This window comes from Camarhynchus parvulus, chromosome 3 (genome assembly GCF_901933205.1).
Source record: "Camarhynchus parvulus chromosome 3, STF_HiC, whole genome shotgun sequence".
In the NCBI taxonomy this organism is placed as follows: Eukaryota; Metazoa; Chordata; class Aves; order Passeriformes; family Thraupidae; genus Camarhynchus; species Camarhynchus parvulus.
This window is the reverse complement of record NC_044573.1, coordinates 90,275,422-90,291,425: the sequence shown is the minus strand read 5'-3', so window position 1 is coordinate 90,291,425 and position 16,004 is coordinate 90,275,422. Positions and strand designations below refer to the sequence as shown.

Sequence of the window (16,004 nt, the reverse complement as noted above, 5' to 3'; positions counted from 1 at the left end):
TTCAGATAGTCTTGTTGCTTTTAATTTACAATTTTTTTGCCACCCAACTTGACATTTCTCTTATTACCAATCCTAATATTCCTCAAAGAAATGAACTACAGCAAGATGAGTCAAAGACACATGAAAACTACCAAAATTATGCTTACCTGAATTGCAGTGTTTCACAAATAAATATGAAGAATATGGAAAGAAGGTAAAAGCCTGAAACTTATTTTTTGTTTTACCACATTACAGAATCACAAATCCTGATTCAAAAGCATATTTGTCATCAGAGATCTTAAAGAAATATTTATCTATCTTTTCTTTAAAAAAATTAGACCATAAGAAGTAGTTAAGCAATCACACTTACAGTCAATTTCATATTTTTACATTGCCCATTATTCTGTAGATAGCATTTAACACTTTCAATGCAGAGAACAAAAGCAGTACTCTGCAAGACAAGTACTAATACAACAGCATTTTTCACAATACATAAGAAGACAGGCAGGCTATCAGTCAGATAATCAACAAATGGATAAGCGGTTTGGGATTACAAATCCCATTTTAAAAACCAGTAGGAATCCTTCCTCCTCTGACTTCAATGTGAAATTTCAAAAGATGAACAAAAAAAGCAACCTAAGTAAAAAGCTCAGCAGGAATGATAAAATGAGCCAAATTTTTGAGAAAAAATATGAGAATTTGTTCAATAGAAAAAAAGTTTATTCCAACAGTTTTATCTACTTCAATTAGTACTTCTAATTTTAAATAGCAAAGATTAGATACCAAAAATACAACAGCTCCAAAGAGCGGAAAGATATATCAGGTCGATGTTTAAGAGCAAGAACTAAGTTCCTAAGTAACTACCATAAAAGGCTGCTGCGCATGGCAGGTGTAGTTTCAATAAACAAGAAAGTCAGGGTATTTCTCCTGAAAGTTATACTTAAAAGTTGTGTACACTTTTTCCCAGAGGTGAGGAAGGATGCTACTGAAGAGCAGTCTGCTGCCTAAGCCTTCAAATTTCATGAGGCTTATAGCTTCCACATGTCTATCAAACTCTGAGAAGTATTCTTTTCCTTCCTGTCCCAAAACCCTGACTGGCATCAGACTCTATCTTTTACAAATTTCTGCCTGACTGTTCAGCCATCTCTTCTAAGGTAACTCATTCCACCTACAGTGTCAGTTCTCTTAACTTGATACCATGAAATAATTCACGAAGGGAATAGAAAAAAATAAATCTGAAGCAAACCAGACCTTTCATGTTCTATTTACAATCACATCTACTCTTTTAATCATTCCAGATAGAGAAATCAGCTTATAGATAGCACAAACCAGAGAAGCACTGGTCACTCCTCAGTCAATCAATTATTGATCTATGTGGTCCCATGTGTTTTCTACAGGCAAGAGTCACTGAAAAACTACGAAAATCTCAGACATTCAAAAATCAGTGAAACAGGACACAGTTTGATGTTTTTATGAGAAGTGAATTACTCTAGGGTCATATAGAATGAAAGCCATTCTTGGGAGCAATAAACAACATTCTGGAATACATCAATAACAGCTTCATAAACAGCTAACTATATATGGACTGTAATAAAAGCACTAGGACTCAAACCCTCCAGGTTTTCAGTCACAAACTCAATTTTCCAGCTTATTCTTGTCCCTCTAAAGCTAATAAAATGAACAATTTCTGGAAGTAATTTTTCAACTCCCAAATTATAAGCAGCAAATTTTTATATAGGAAAATATTTCTGCAAAAGCTGTAAACCATTCAGAGATGCATATGAGATACAAAAATCTATCAACAACCTTTTGACAAAGCTTTGCCTAGCACTCTACTCTAAAGGGAAAAGTGCAATTTTCCTCCCACTGTACCTTCACATATATTTTCTGAGATCAAGTTATGGTCAAATTGCCATGTAACCACATTTTCAATTTTCTTCATACATTTTTACAACACTCTCACTTCAGCAGTATTTACTATTATCACTCCCAGCAGCTAAGGCTGTTTATGTAAGGTGTTATTTGCCAAGAACCTGCTACTTGAAAGGAAAACCTCTTCTGTCTGCACAGCAGATTTGTAGGTGGAGAAAAGTAGCCTTGTTGAGAGAAAAGCAGAGGGAACCAACATAATCACATGCACATGATCTATAAAGGACAGAGCAGGAAATACATGAGGTATCCTTCTCTAATGGAAATCAGACATATTTACATGATACTTTTTTCATGCAGTTTCAATTAATTTGCTGTAGAAGAATTTTCATAAAGCTCCCCCAGGGGCTAAAAGCCTAACTGCAGACAGACTTAGCCAGAACTTGTGTTATCACACACAACACACACCTAAGTGTTTCTAGTCCTGCTTCACTGCTGAAGGAGTAAGATACAAATCACTACAACACTTAAAGGCTACCCTCAGGAAGACAGAGGAATACAGCTCTAAGGAGAAATGACAAGAACTACTGTAAGTAGCATGTCTGGATATACTTAACCCTATTTTAACTTCACAATGCCTTAAAAGTTACTGAATGTCCTCAAGCAAAGCAGCCTAATATAAGAGAACACCCAGAGCACAGCTGTTAAGATTCCTTGCCAAAATAAAGGTATATGGAGAGAGGCTCCACATGACATGTTCACAGTTTGTTCCTATCCCATATGTCAGTTGCTCTTCCTGAGACTGGAAGAAGAGAGATGTTTCTTCCTTCCACAGACAACATGGAGCTGGGAAGGGCCATCAGCAGGACACATGATGGGAACAAAAATGGCCATGACCAAGAAGGAAAAAAATTCTGAACAAAATTAGGATGTCATTTGATAAAGGCACAAAACCTGCACCAAAAAAAAAAGAGGAAGGCTGCTCATTAGACTGCAATCCACCTGGAAAGGAGCTGCTGGTGAACACAGATCAACAAATTTGACATGAAATCAGAGTATTGTTGATGCCACACAACAGGTAATTAACTTCACAGCAACGCTCAGCCTAACTCAGGCCACAGCTTTGTTAGAAAAGGCTTCAGGATCAGCCACCTCTAAAGAGCAATAACTCCAAATGGGTAATTACCAGTCAGCAGCCAGTAATGAACCACGGACATTTATCCTACTTGAATGTTTGTTTCCTTTGCATTGTTAACATTTAGAGCAATAGTGAGTGTAAGGTACAGTGATAGATATGCCAATGATTTACTGGAGAAAAGAGTTCTGTTGCTCACTGAACCAGCGCTGTTCACAGGACATAATTCCTAGTTTAAGGGGAAAAACACTTCTGTATCCGAGGAAGAGCATTAAGCATTAAGTTAATTACAAAGAATTGCAAAACTGAGCTCTGAATAAAGGAGGGATAAAATGAGTTTTTGAGTGAGACAATAAATTTCTTCTGACACCCTGGAAGTCTTGAAATGAAGATCACATTCAAAAGCGTCTATATTCCCCTCAAGAAAAATATTCAAGTGCATCCCCAGGAAAAGGTGCCTGAATGTGAATTATTAGGCAATATCAGTCAGACTCTCTTTAGCAGCAGCATTTGCCAAGGAAGAATTTCACAAAGCCCAAGATGTCAATTGCTACAATGGAACAGTGTATTTATCTCACAATAAGTAGATTTGTGCTTGTGTACATAAACTAAGTACAGATTTTGTTTCATTTCCTTACACAGTTTTACAAATATGTGATTGTGCTACTATATTTAGATATTAAAAACAATACTTCAAGTTAACGTTAATCTGTTTTAACCTATGGCCCAGCTAACCAGCACAGACTCTGCAGTGTCCACAAATAAGAAAGGTGCTTCCCCTCCCATCACACAGCTCAGATTCTGGCCCTGCCAGAATTGGACAGAACCCAAGTGTACCCAGGGACTCACAGCAACTGAAGAGGCCCTCTGACCTAAAACAGGATGCCAGAGTGCACACATCACTTGCAGCTACTGGGGTCTGCTGGGGTCTACGCCACATGCAGACCTCTTGTTGATCCCTTTCTATTCTGGAGGTGTCCTTGCTTATTACTCTCTCATGGGAAGCAGGTCCTGGGCTCTGAAACCTTTCCATTATTCCAAAGGCAGGTGTATGTGCAGAAGACAGCAAGGTTAAGTGCTACAATTTTTATCAGAATGTGGGCATCTGAAAATTTTGGAACTTGCACTAATCAAGAAATCATGTATGTATGACAACATGATACTCGAGTTCTAAATGCAAATGCATCACATTAAATAAGTCATACTGGTCTTGATATTTTTGCTCATGCTGTGTTTACATTCCTGTTCAATATAGAAAGATTTCAGTCCGATTGCACAGATTCAGGTGGTACTTGAGGCCAGCTGATAAATGAGTTAGTGGAAATAGATTGAAGTGCTAATAGATTGAAGTGCTAATAGATTGAAGTCCTTTTTACTGCTCTTTCCTAGAAAAATAAAAATGGAAAAACAATACTAAACCAACAGTTTGGTTTCTGAAGCTTAAAAAAAATCTTCCAGTTTTCTCTTCCATAATTTTACTTGTCCAGGAACTAGATAGAGAAAATACCAATTACTGTCAGAGAAGAATTAAAATCTCAGTTGTTCTTTATGCTCACTGCAAAATCCCAAAGATAAATACAAAGTAGTGGAGTGGGGAAAAAAAAGTTGAAAAAAGGTGATTTCTAACAAGTCTGTCTGTGGAAATAGAAAGAACTGAATATAATATCACACTAAAATACTGCTGCTGAGAACTTCATTCAAGAAAAGCATTTGTGAATGCCAGGAAAATGACTAGATGACTTTTATCTCAATAATATGCCAGAGTAGATGAATGTGTGTTAAGATAATTAAGCTTTCTCAGTGATAAAGAAATGAAACTTGAAAAGAAAAACTGGAAGTTACACTTCTGTAAGACTTAAGAGTAGTAAGTGAAATATCTCTCATTTTAGACAGATTCTTGCAAAACATCTCCCATTCACAGAATAAGCAGTTTAAATGATAATACTTCAGGATATATTTTGGATCCCTAAATAACATTTAGATCATAAAGGTTTTCCAAAGCCATCTTCTGAAGTTATTACATCAAAAAAGGTATTTTTTTCTCTTACATGACTAACATTAACAATGCAGAATGACCTTTTTTCTAAATATTAAAATTTTGCATTCTCTCCATTCATCACAGTTTATTTCTGCTATTCACTATTGCATCTGCTTTAATTATAAAAAGAATACACTTGGCAACATGCAGGATAAACACATTATAATGAATCACACATGCTTGTAAGGCGTATGTTTCTCCTACAAAAATATTAAATTCATATACACATTTACTTGTCTCTGTGAGAAAAAAAATTCTGTTGTACTTTTATGAGGTCTTGGGCATAAATTATTTGTGTATTGACTGAGTGTGGAGTGAATGTCTTCATTCATACTTATTTAAATCTTTCCCCTAGTTTCCAAAGTTTAAAGAAAAAACAACAATAAAGTATTCAAGTATGACTTATACAAAATCAATGCTTTCTTTTCTGTCACTGCACAAAAAAAGAAGTAAATTATGCTTAAATCATACTTCATCATCTGCAAACACTGGAGCCACTGTTTAATCAGCATGCTTCTATCTTTGCTCTCCAACAGATAAAGGCTCTAACATGTTAGGCAGTGTATGTTTTTCATAATGTCGAACTCAAAGATTGCTGAAATCAAATGTTTCTTTTATGAGGGCTCCAGTACACTCAGACATATGAAAGAAAAACATTTTTATGACACTCTACTTGACTACCTTTGTCACTTCTTCTCTTTTCCCTTCTCTCAGGGACCTGCTTCTTTTTGAAATAACGTCATCATTGGGCTGAAAGCAAATGAAATTTAAATGCTAATACCTAAGTTACCAATGTGTGCCCTTAGAAACAACATAACTCTTTGGTCTATATTTTAATATTAAAATGCAAAAATCTAACAACAATCTGGTTGTTCTCTGTAATAGAAACCAAATACTACTCCTCTGGCATTTTGCTTAAAAAAACATTTTAAGAAATATGCAAATTCAAAGAGGTTTATATCTGAGATTAACAGACTGTCCAAAGAACATAAAAGAAATACTAATGCAAAGCAAATGAATACCAGAATCTGAGTTTAAAAAAGGTTGTACTTACTCCTTATTTCTGCATTGAATGCATGGCTGGTAAAGGACTTTGAGAGCATTCCAGGATCCCACTGGTCCAGAGCTAGGTGTAAGGATATCTCCAAACAGTGTAAAATCACTGTGGGAGGAGGAACTTCCTAAAGACTCTACCAGCAAAGTGTCAGAATTTAAAAGCCATATCTATAAATGAAAAATAATTTTGTTTACTGCACATTAGATACACTTCAATTTGTTACTTTACTGTGACCCTAAAGCAGCTGATACTAAAGCCACATTCTTACAAAGTTTCTAACAAAGTATTAACAGACATAAATTGATATTTTATTATTTAGAGAGTCTGCAGAGCTTCTAGTGGAAAAAAAAGGGTAACACAATACTGATTTATCAGTATTGAAGCTGCCTCTTTTTGTGGCTGTAGCACATTCCCTTTGGTAGGAACAAAAGCAATAGTCCTAAGTCATCTCTTTTAGTACCAGATGTATTATTTCTCCAATTTCATAATTTTTTAGGCATTAGTCAAGCATATGGTGTTGAGCAACTGAGGGCTAAAGACAGGAAACTGGAAGACTGCCCACTGAAGAGCCAAAAATTTAGGATTTTTAGAAGATGCATGGTGGTTATGACTCTATGGACCTAATACATGAAAGGAAAAAGACAACAATTAACATGGTCTAAAAGGCATGTTGGAATTTACAAACAGCTGCAGCAGACCTTCACTTGGAAAATAAATATCAAATTTCATAATGGGACTAGCATTCTTCAGCCCTATTTGCTCACAGCAATTCGAGAAATATTTACTGGGGAGAGTTTTGAGAAATCTGAACTTCTTGCATTATGGATCTTATTTAATCTTTGTGTGATTTGGTATCAGTGTTCTGACTTGGATCCAGGGCTTTCCTGCTAAACACCATACAAATAAGTCAGGCTTTCCCTTAATTCACAGCCTGCAGTAGTGAAGTGATCCAAGTTAACAATGGAAATCAATTTTTACAAATGTGGCACCTGTATGAAATGTTTATATATGAAATATTTATCATAGAAAATGGGATTTATACAGTGTTGCTCACTAGAGAGCAATCTTCTGCTTCTCATGATCTAATCAGCTTCAAGTAAAACAAGTTACATGATGTTATGTAGCAGACACATGATATCCCCTGTGGAGGGAGAAAGCAGTCATTAACACGACACATAGTATATGTTGTAATTGAATGTGACAGTCACAATTTATCAGAGCCCAAGGCTCAGAACATTACAGTGGAAGCTTCATAAAGAAGGAAGAAGATATATTGATAAAGATATCTTGGGAGGGAATAGGAGGAGGAGAATCACTTCAGCATATGCACATGAATGATGACAAGCAACCCCATTTGGCATTGCAAGAGGTTGTTTATCAGTTTTGCTCTAGTAACTCACTGTACACATTTACAGCCTAAACTGCAAAATACACCTCATTAGCTAGGACCATTACACGAGGTGCTTAAAGCCAAGTGCTGAAGAGGTGTTGGAAGAAAATGAAACATAGAAACACAGGCCACTGCCAACACAAACTGAACAGAGTTTCTTCCTTTTGAAATTTCTAACAATTCTGTGTGGAAGGAGCTTCCTGGGATGCTTTTCGGCAGGGGAATATCCTTCAAACTAGACAAGGGAACAATGTAGCAATAGCTGTCTGCTCCTTTCAGAATCCTTCTGCTATCTGCTGCAGAGAAAGCAACCAAAGCATTTCATTTGCAACATGGTCCATTGGAAATGCACCTCTTTCTATACAAGTACCACATGTGGCATCTCACAATCATGTTCTAGAACTTGTATGAATGCCTTTGTCTCACCAGCAACACAACAGATCTGCATTAATAATTTAGCACACAATATAGAGAAAGTAAATGAATCTCTGGGGGTGGAAGGATTCCCAAGCCATGAGCAAAATCAACTTCTGAACTACATTTCTTTAGCCAGCATTTTCATTCTTTTCCTTATGTATGAATTAGTTTTTGATCTTGTTTTCGATCTGAGTGAACAATTGCTCGCCCAGACTCAGTGTGTTGACTCTAAGAATTTTATACATGTATTTCTGGCTAACAGTTTCATATTTTGAGCTGTGCTTTCAGCTATGTTATTCACAATGTGCAATCTCTCCTTTCTTTCTATTTCTTTGTGCAGCAGAGCTGGCACAAGCAAATTCCTTCCATATTAACTCCAGTAAGAAAATAAACTTTGCAGAAAATATACATACATAAAGTGTAGAATTCATTCACAATGCCATTGATTACCTTTTCTGAAATGACAGAATCAGAAAAAAGTATTGGGGGGGGGGGATGTTGATCTTCCTTTCATTGTTTTCTTTTGGTTTCAAATCACTTTGTCAAGAGACTTAAAAAGATGTTCTTTGGGGACAAGTGGTGACAAAGCTACCCCAGTTATACTTCATGGGAGTTGAACCAAACAGCTGAAATACCACAATCTAGACTCTGTGATCCCTTTCCCTATATCTCAGTCTGAGTTTCCAGCATCAAATTGTGGACAATTAGGCATCAATTTGAATTTAACATGGGTAAAAAAAACGCTAAATCTTTTATTTTTCCTTGCTAGCTCTTTCTTACTTATTGGAGACATTACCATTACTTTCATCATCACTCAGGTCACAAATGCAAATATCTTTCATTTACAGCTATTTCAGTCTCACACTCAGAGTGCTCAGGTAAAGATGTCATTTCCTCGTATTTCACAAAGAATAAAGTTCCCTGAGAGAGCTGGGCAGCCAAGTCTCAGCAAGGTTCTCATTATCTCACTGCTTGACCACTGCAATGTCCACCCAACCTCCAATCTTAATAAATGCAAATCGGTTCTGCTCATGCCCTTCAAGACAGGGACAATAATCAGACTGACAGGTCTCTCCCATTTTGTTACATACTAATTTTCTTGGAACTTCTTCCCACTCCTCTCAGCTCACTCCTGAAATACAAGCTGCCTTATTTTCAAAACACTTTACAGTCTAATCCCACACCAAAAAACACCTTTCCTTCAATACTGAAAGACTGGAGATAGTGTTCAAAGAGTCCAAACCACTGCACACTTTTTGTTTTTCACAGATGTAATCTTTTTGGTTGTAATCTGTTACATCTGTTTTTCACAGATGTAATCTCTTATGAGGTTGATCCCATTCATGAGATGAATTCCCTGTATCTATCCATAAAACTACTTATTTACTGCTTTCAAAGCTTCCCTTTTTGCAGTAGAGAAAAAATAGGTATCTATTGAGATGCTGCTATGCTGACCAATAATGTCCCATTTTTCTTGTGTCCTATCTCACTATCTGTTTGCTGTCTTCCTCTTATTCTCAGCTTCTAAATCATGCAACTACAAGGCAGGGAACCCTTCAACAGTGGAGCAAAGAGAGGAGGCATGTGATTCACAAATGTGAAGAGGGCAGAGATATAGTTAGGACAAATAAGGATACCTGTATGTACCACTTTTTTCCCCAGAAACAAAGAAACTTATTTTAATTGACATCCTTTAAAAATGAAAAAAAGAAAACCCAACAGCTTAAACAACAAAATATGTGTAACTTAAAAATGGAAACCCATATTATGGTACGTGCAAATAGCATAATTGGTAATGTTAAGTGATACATCCAGAGGAAATGAGGAAAATAAGTATACATATTACTTGTGGTTTAAAAAAATTAAAAAGACTTGTGAGAAACCTTAACCTTAACTATCACATACACAGTTTCAGCTGTGTGTATTCATGTAGGTAAGCACAAACACTGTGAACTAGAATCTTTGGCTCATTATCAAAACAAACAAGTGGGACAGCTGGTTCATGATGCACCAGTGATGAGACTACTTGTGTAACTTAGCTGTGTACTCACAGCCTCAAGCATCCATGTTTTACTGTTGAGCTATTGACAATCACTAACATAAACAGAGCCTACATTATACTTGCGTCCACAAGGCCTCTGAGTCCTAAGACTTAACCCATGACTCCAGAACAGCTGTTGGTGTGTATACAGTAGCCAGAACCTCACCCTGGACAGGAGTAAGCACTTTCTGATCTTAAATACTAAAAACACCTGCAAAAAACTAACAACTCACCAAGGAAAGGAAAAGATGCCAATCACAAGCCACTCCCTATCTAATTCAGCCTACTCCTCTAATCAATACATTGGCAAAAATGCAGCTCAGAGCTAAAAGTAATGGCAATCTACTAAATAAAGTGATTTTTCTGTTAAAAAATAATCAGTCTGCTGTATCTAAACTACTAGACTTAAGCACCAGAATTTTACATAACTTGGGAACAGATAAGCTACAAGGGAAAAATCACAATGATTTTTGATGACTCCTCAATTAGAATATATGTAATTATATGTATGCTTATGAAACCTTCATTTTATCATCACAGAACAGATATTTCTCAGTGGTTGTACAAATGTTGTCTTGGCATTAAAATTTATTTAAAGGCAACAGATATACACTTCCCTCAGCATCTGGATGATCCAAAATCATAGAACTTGGACAATGCATATATACAACAGTTTATATAATTACATTGCCTCAAGAAAGTGCATTTATAAGTTTAACCAGGGCAGGAATTTCTAATCATGTATTTCTTTGTGTCTATGAATTATTTCTATAAACTGTTAAAATACAAATTCTATATCCATATTTAGTTTGGACATAAAAGGAAACATCTCTGGTTATAACAAGTATAGAGTATTAAGTTAACTCTTATCCATCTTAAAAGTTTGAGGAATCTAGCTGTCACCATCTAAATATCAAGCTTAACCAAGTTTAACAGCATTAGAACATTAAGTATAATAGGCACTTTTATTTTTGTTTTCACTTCACATCGCAATGCAATGTACTGACTAGACTAATAGTCCCTGCTGACTTGAGACAATGCTTGTGAAAGATGCTATACAATTTGATTCACTTCTGGTGATTAAAGAGAAGAAGTGCTGGAGCAAGAAGGTGAAATATAGATTAACAAATTAAAACTTAAGCTTTCCATATTTTCTAGATACAAAATAGTGTTATTTCTGTGTTACTTATGGTGCATCTGTAGTACTTTCATTACTGTATTAATAAAATTTCTATGTGCACATCTAATTAGAGTAAAAACTTGTGGATATTCTTACTTGAACAGATGTACCTCAGAACCGCTTCAAGAACTGCAATTTGTTAATTTTTTAAACATACAATAATGAACACCATAAATAATATATTTTAGGAACTGGGATACATGGGTTAATCTTCTTCACCAAGATGAAGATTTAAAAACTTACCAGAATATAGGTTTTTCCATTATCTCCTTTTATGGTGAATCTAAATGTGCTTTTTGCAGAGGATAATTCCAAAAGACACTGAGCAACAATGCTCTGTACAAACTGAGACCTGTTTAAGAATTAACCACATTATTATATGCTTTCATAGCAACCATGGTCATTCATACCTGTGCACTCCAGGTAAATAAAGGTAAATGAGTAACTCACACTTCCACTACATCCTACAATCACATTTTACTGAAAGATGGGGCTTCTTTATCTTCCTCTCACTCAAAACCAGAGAACTTTTTATTTCCTACAACAGGAATTCTTTTAATAGATCAGCGTTCTAAATTGCTTTACACCCTTTATTTTGGCTGACACCAACTATCAAATGTTGAATAGAAGCTTTTCCCCATTATATTTTACACATATGAACACAAAGTTCAGAATTATGCATATGTTTCAAATACAATTCCCAAAAAGAAAGAACTGTGATTAAACCATTGTACATGATACCAGGTAGCTAGATCAAGTTCTGTTTCATCTTAGTCTTAAACTCAAACTGAATTACTTGAAAATTCAAAAGTCTCACTTCAAATTAAACATTTCAAACTTTACTTAATTTAACTTTACATGAAATAGACTTCTGTTTCCATAATTAGTCACCAGACATTGTGCAAACTTAAAGAGTTCAAAATAAAAAAGTATTTTATTTTGGCTTATCACCTCACTAGTGAGACACTGTGACAAATTACACACAATCTCCTGCATCACACACAAAGATGGGCAAACAAAACTGCCCGTGAGTGAATTCAGGCTACTTTGCCTTTACAATGCTTAATTCTGTGATGATTATATAAAATTGCACTCTGTTATTATATGCAATTATTCAAGAAACTACAACATTAGAACATTTCTAGAATCCCTTCTAAAACACATATACTTATGTGATTATTTTGTTACCTTGGTGTTGGACTGAAACCTCCCTCAGTTGATTGAATAACCACCTCAGTGACATAATATTTAATGGTACCTAAAATGAAAAAAATATTTTTCAACTATAATAGAATAACCAACTTAGTAAGATTAGACTGTAAGTCACCATATCACTACACTAATCAAATATTTGTTCAGTAGTCAATTAAGAGGTGCAGCAGACAATCATATTTTATTTGGGTTTGCAGGAGTGGAAGCAACCATAACAAAAAACCTACATTGCCTGAAGAAAACTGCTCCAAGCTAATTACAAGATCAGCAATTTCTCATTCATATTGATCTTTGTTTAATGCTGGGAACAATCATCTTGAAACCAAGCAAGCAAGAGCTCAAGCCAAACCCGAAAGATGAATTGAAAGAACTTTCCTAAAGCACTGAGATCAGCATAGCTTACATAAGTATTTTAGTACCCTCTGCTGCTTAGTAATGCTGCAGTGAATCACTAGAGACAGTTTTAATAACATCTCACACGGGGGAATAATTTCCTTCTTTGCTCAAAGAGCAGAATGGAACTTCTTTCCAAAAATCACACTCACTCAACGTTAATACTGCATACATTCTGAATTTTAATGTAACTGTTCACCAAAAGCTCCACTAAGACAGCTTTTCACACTAAATGGAAGTGTTTGAGGACATAATTTAATCCCCATCAATGAAGGCAGGTCAAAGACGATCATATTGAAGATCTGGGTCTGTGCTGCAATACAGCCTAACCAGAGGGCCAGCAAAAAAGGTTAAGAGTCATAAATTCATTCTACTAAGTCTCAAGATGTGAACAACTGGAAGATTGATTGGGTCCACAAGTTTTAAGGATGGAAGGGTTTCATCTGATCTCTGTCCACACATACCATTAAAACTGGGTGAAAGCAAACATTTCAGAAGGAGACTTAATCTGTTTTAACCCTCCAAAGGCTTGGTAGCCCCTTCTCCAGGTAAATACTACACTTTCTAAATTATCTTCAGTGTTAGGAAGTTATATTTTACCTCTAAATTTAATTAAGTTTGCTCCATGCTATGTGAGTTCTTGGAGACAGGAAGAAAAGACAGTTCAGTCTCTCTAGTTCCTCAGCCATTATCCTGAGTAATGAATTGGTGCTACTGCTACAAGTGTATTGGGAATTCAGATGTTTGCTTGCAGAGGGATAGAAGCTGTGATTTCCCAAGAAAAAATCATACAAGTAAATGTGGATAGAGTTGGAGGAAGGAATAGCTCATTGGGGAATCTCAAGGCTGAACCTGGTCTCCACAGCTACAGTGCTCTAATCCTGCTTTATCTTCAAAACACTGATACCTGCTCATGAGGAAGCACCAAAGCGTGCCAGTCTAAGTTTGCTCTCTAGTCTCTTTTCACAGAGATGGTTCAGCCTAGACTTAGAATCTATCTCTTTTGTTCTCTGAACTCTACCAAAATCTCCTGCACTACTGAAGAAACATGGCCAAAACAATGGAAATCCTAACTTCAGCCATGTGCAGAGCCCATACCAAATCCCTGCACATTGATAGCATTTGCCTTTTCCCACTCTCACTGATCTATATCTCATGACCTTGTTAATTCATGTTCTTTTCCCAGCACTCCTTTCCCAAAGTCACATCTTGCTTTGAGGGTTTTCAAACATTGTACCTTAAATTTGGTTTCATTAAAGCCTGTATTGTTCAGATCCCTGTACAGGACAATCAGAACATTCTGTAACAGAAGACACAGAAGATCTTCTGTCCTGTCTCACCTTATGGCATTTCTTAAACAGGCTTTGCATTTTCTGAGATGTTTTTATATTCACCAGATCTCTGAACTGAGGCAGGCTCACTCTGACTGACACAATGGAAGAGAGGGAGGATGAAAGAATGAATCCTGCTAATAACAGTCTTATCATTGCTTCTCTTCCAAGAATAGCTGAATTTTAAAAACAACCAGACACTTTTCTTTACAACACTTCAGGTAAACCCTGCTGATCCAATATAATTACAGCTTTTAAACCAATAATCCCATCAGCTCATCATCAGATGAGGCATAACCTGTTTCTTTGAATAGACTTCCTCCCCACAAAACCAAGCTGACTGTTAGCAACTTTCAGCTTCTAGTTGTGTTGATCAAGTTCTGAATTTACCTTTCACTTATTCTGCAGAACTGGCAGGAAAACAAGCAACCTGTAATTTCTCAAATCTCTGCTTTTACTGGGATTCCTAGTAAACTGGAATCATGCAGTCTTCCAAAGGTTTGGAATTAGCCAAATATGCCACAGAAATAAGGATAATCAAAACTCCTGATGAAAGTAATTTTCAAGGTCTAACACTGGAAGCAACAACTTCATCTGTTCCAAAAGGGAATGAGACAAACACATAGGAATTAACACCGCATCTTATTGATAAACTATTTTCTTTCAGTGTTTTTAACCTCCAGTGTTCAATGGTTGATGCAGTCAGGTCTAGCTCTGTTTGGACATCTCATACCTGATGAAACTGTTTCTCCCAGCATTGTCTTGCAGCGCTTACAAATTACTCTGGTATTTTCTTTTGACTTCTGTAGGACAAAAAAAAATCATTTAAATGTCACTCAGATATTCCAAAAAAGGAATGCATAGCTAAGCATAATTTACAGAGCAGACGGGAAACTTTTTTCTTGTTTCTGTCCTCTTTATATTTACATGTATACATATTTGCCTCCACTACTTCAGCCTTCTACACTTGGACTTGCTTGCATGTTTCATACTAATTTTAAAATCTGGCAATATATCCACACAGCACAATCTGTAATGGCTAACAGGAGAATCTTGTAATGTTGAGTGGCTGGATGATAAAACGATAAGCTAAATTTGATTGTGCTAAGGGCAAAATAATGCACCAGAAATGAAGTACTCCATAATATATACATATAAATAGCATGCTGCAATGTGACTACCATTACTCAGTAACAAGTTCTAGTAACAGTTCACTGTGGACAGTTTTATAGGAGTTGAATACCAATTCAATGTTCAGCAGAGAGCAGAAAATGTCTGCAGATTATTCTGAGTTACTAGGAAACAGCAGAAATACACAATACAGCAGGATATTCCAGAAAGGTGCAGTGGATTCTGTTCTTGAACAACCCTTCTCCCTCTAGTCAAACAAATACAAAAAAGGTATTGACAAACAGTAACTGTCAGAAGTGCAAAACAGTTCCCATATGTAGCATGAAAATACATGTAACAAGAGAACATATGGAAGACAGAAAACTGAGGGGTATCATTGAGATACCTAAAATCACAAATGTTTAGGAAAAGCTGAACAGAAAAAAAACCAAACATATGCCCTCATAGCTCATGCCATGAAATTCCAATCCTGTTTGTATCAAAAAAACAGGAAGGCATTTGTCACACGATGCATAATATAGTTTAGTACTCACTATAGGAAAGCATTTTTCATATTAAAAGTATAAACAAGTTCAAGAAGTTTTCATAGGTTCAGAGGAAGCAATGTCATCAAGGGTCTATTAAAAACAAAAAATGCAGATAAAAATATCTAGTTCAAGGAGTCTCTACACTCTCCAGAACATCACTGAATATTTGCCTTAGCTTTCTGCATCTATTATTGCCCTTTGAAAAAGATCTCACTTCTAGATGAAATCTACCCTATTAGACTCCTACTAATTACAGTGTTAGTATTTAAATTCAATACATCAAACAAGCAAGCACAATTCTTAA

At 35.9% G+C, this 16,004-nt stretch overlaps 1 protein-coding gene across 1 annotated transcript in view; it reads right to left on the bottom strand.

Annotated features, from left to right (window-relative positions):
- The window catches only part of UBE3D (ubiquitin protein ligase E3D), a 77,408-nt gene that overhangs the window by 50,971 nt on the left and 10,433 nt on the right, over nt 1–16,004 (bottom strand). The window contains exons 6-9 of the mRNA XM_030944771.1: nt 14,776–14,845; nt 12,295–12,364; nt 11,350–11,458; nt 6,076–6,245 (exon numbers count right to left, since the gene is read on the bottom strand). Coding sequence (XP_030800631.1) covers nt 6,076–6,245; nt 11,350–11,458; nt 12,295–12,364; nt 14,776–14,845 — 419 coding nt within the window. The remainder of the gene's footprint in view (nt 1–6,075; nt 6,246–11,349; nt 11,459–12,294; nt 12,365–14,775; nt 14,846–16,004) is intronic.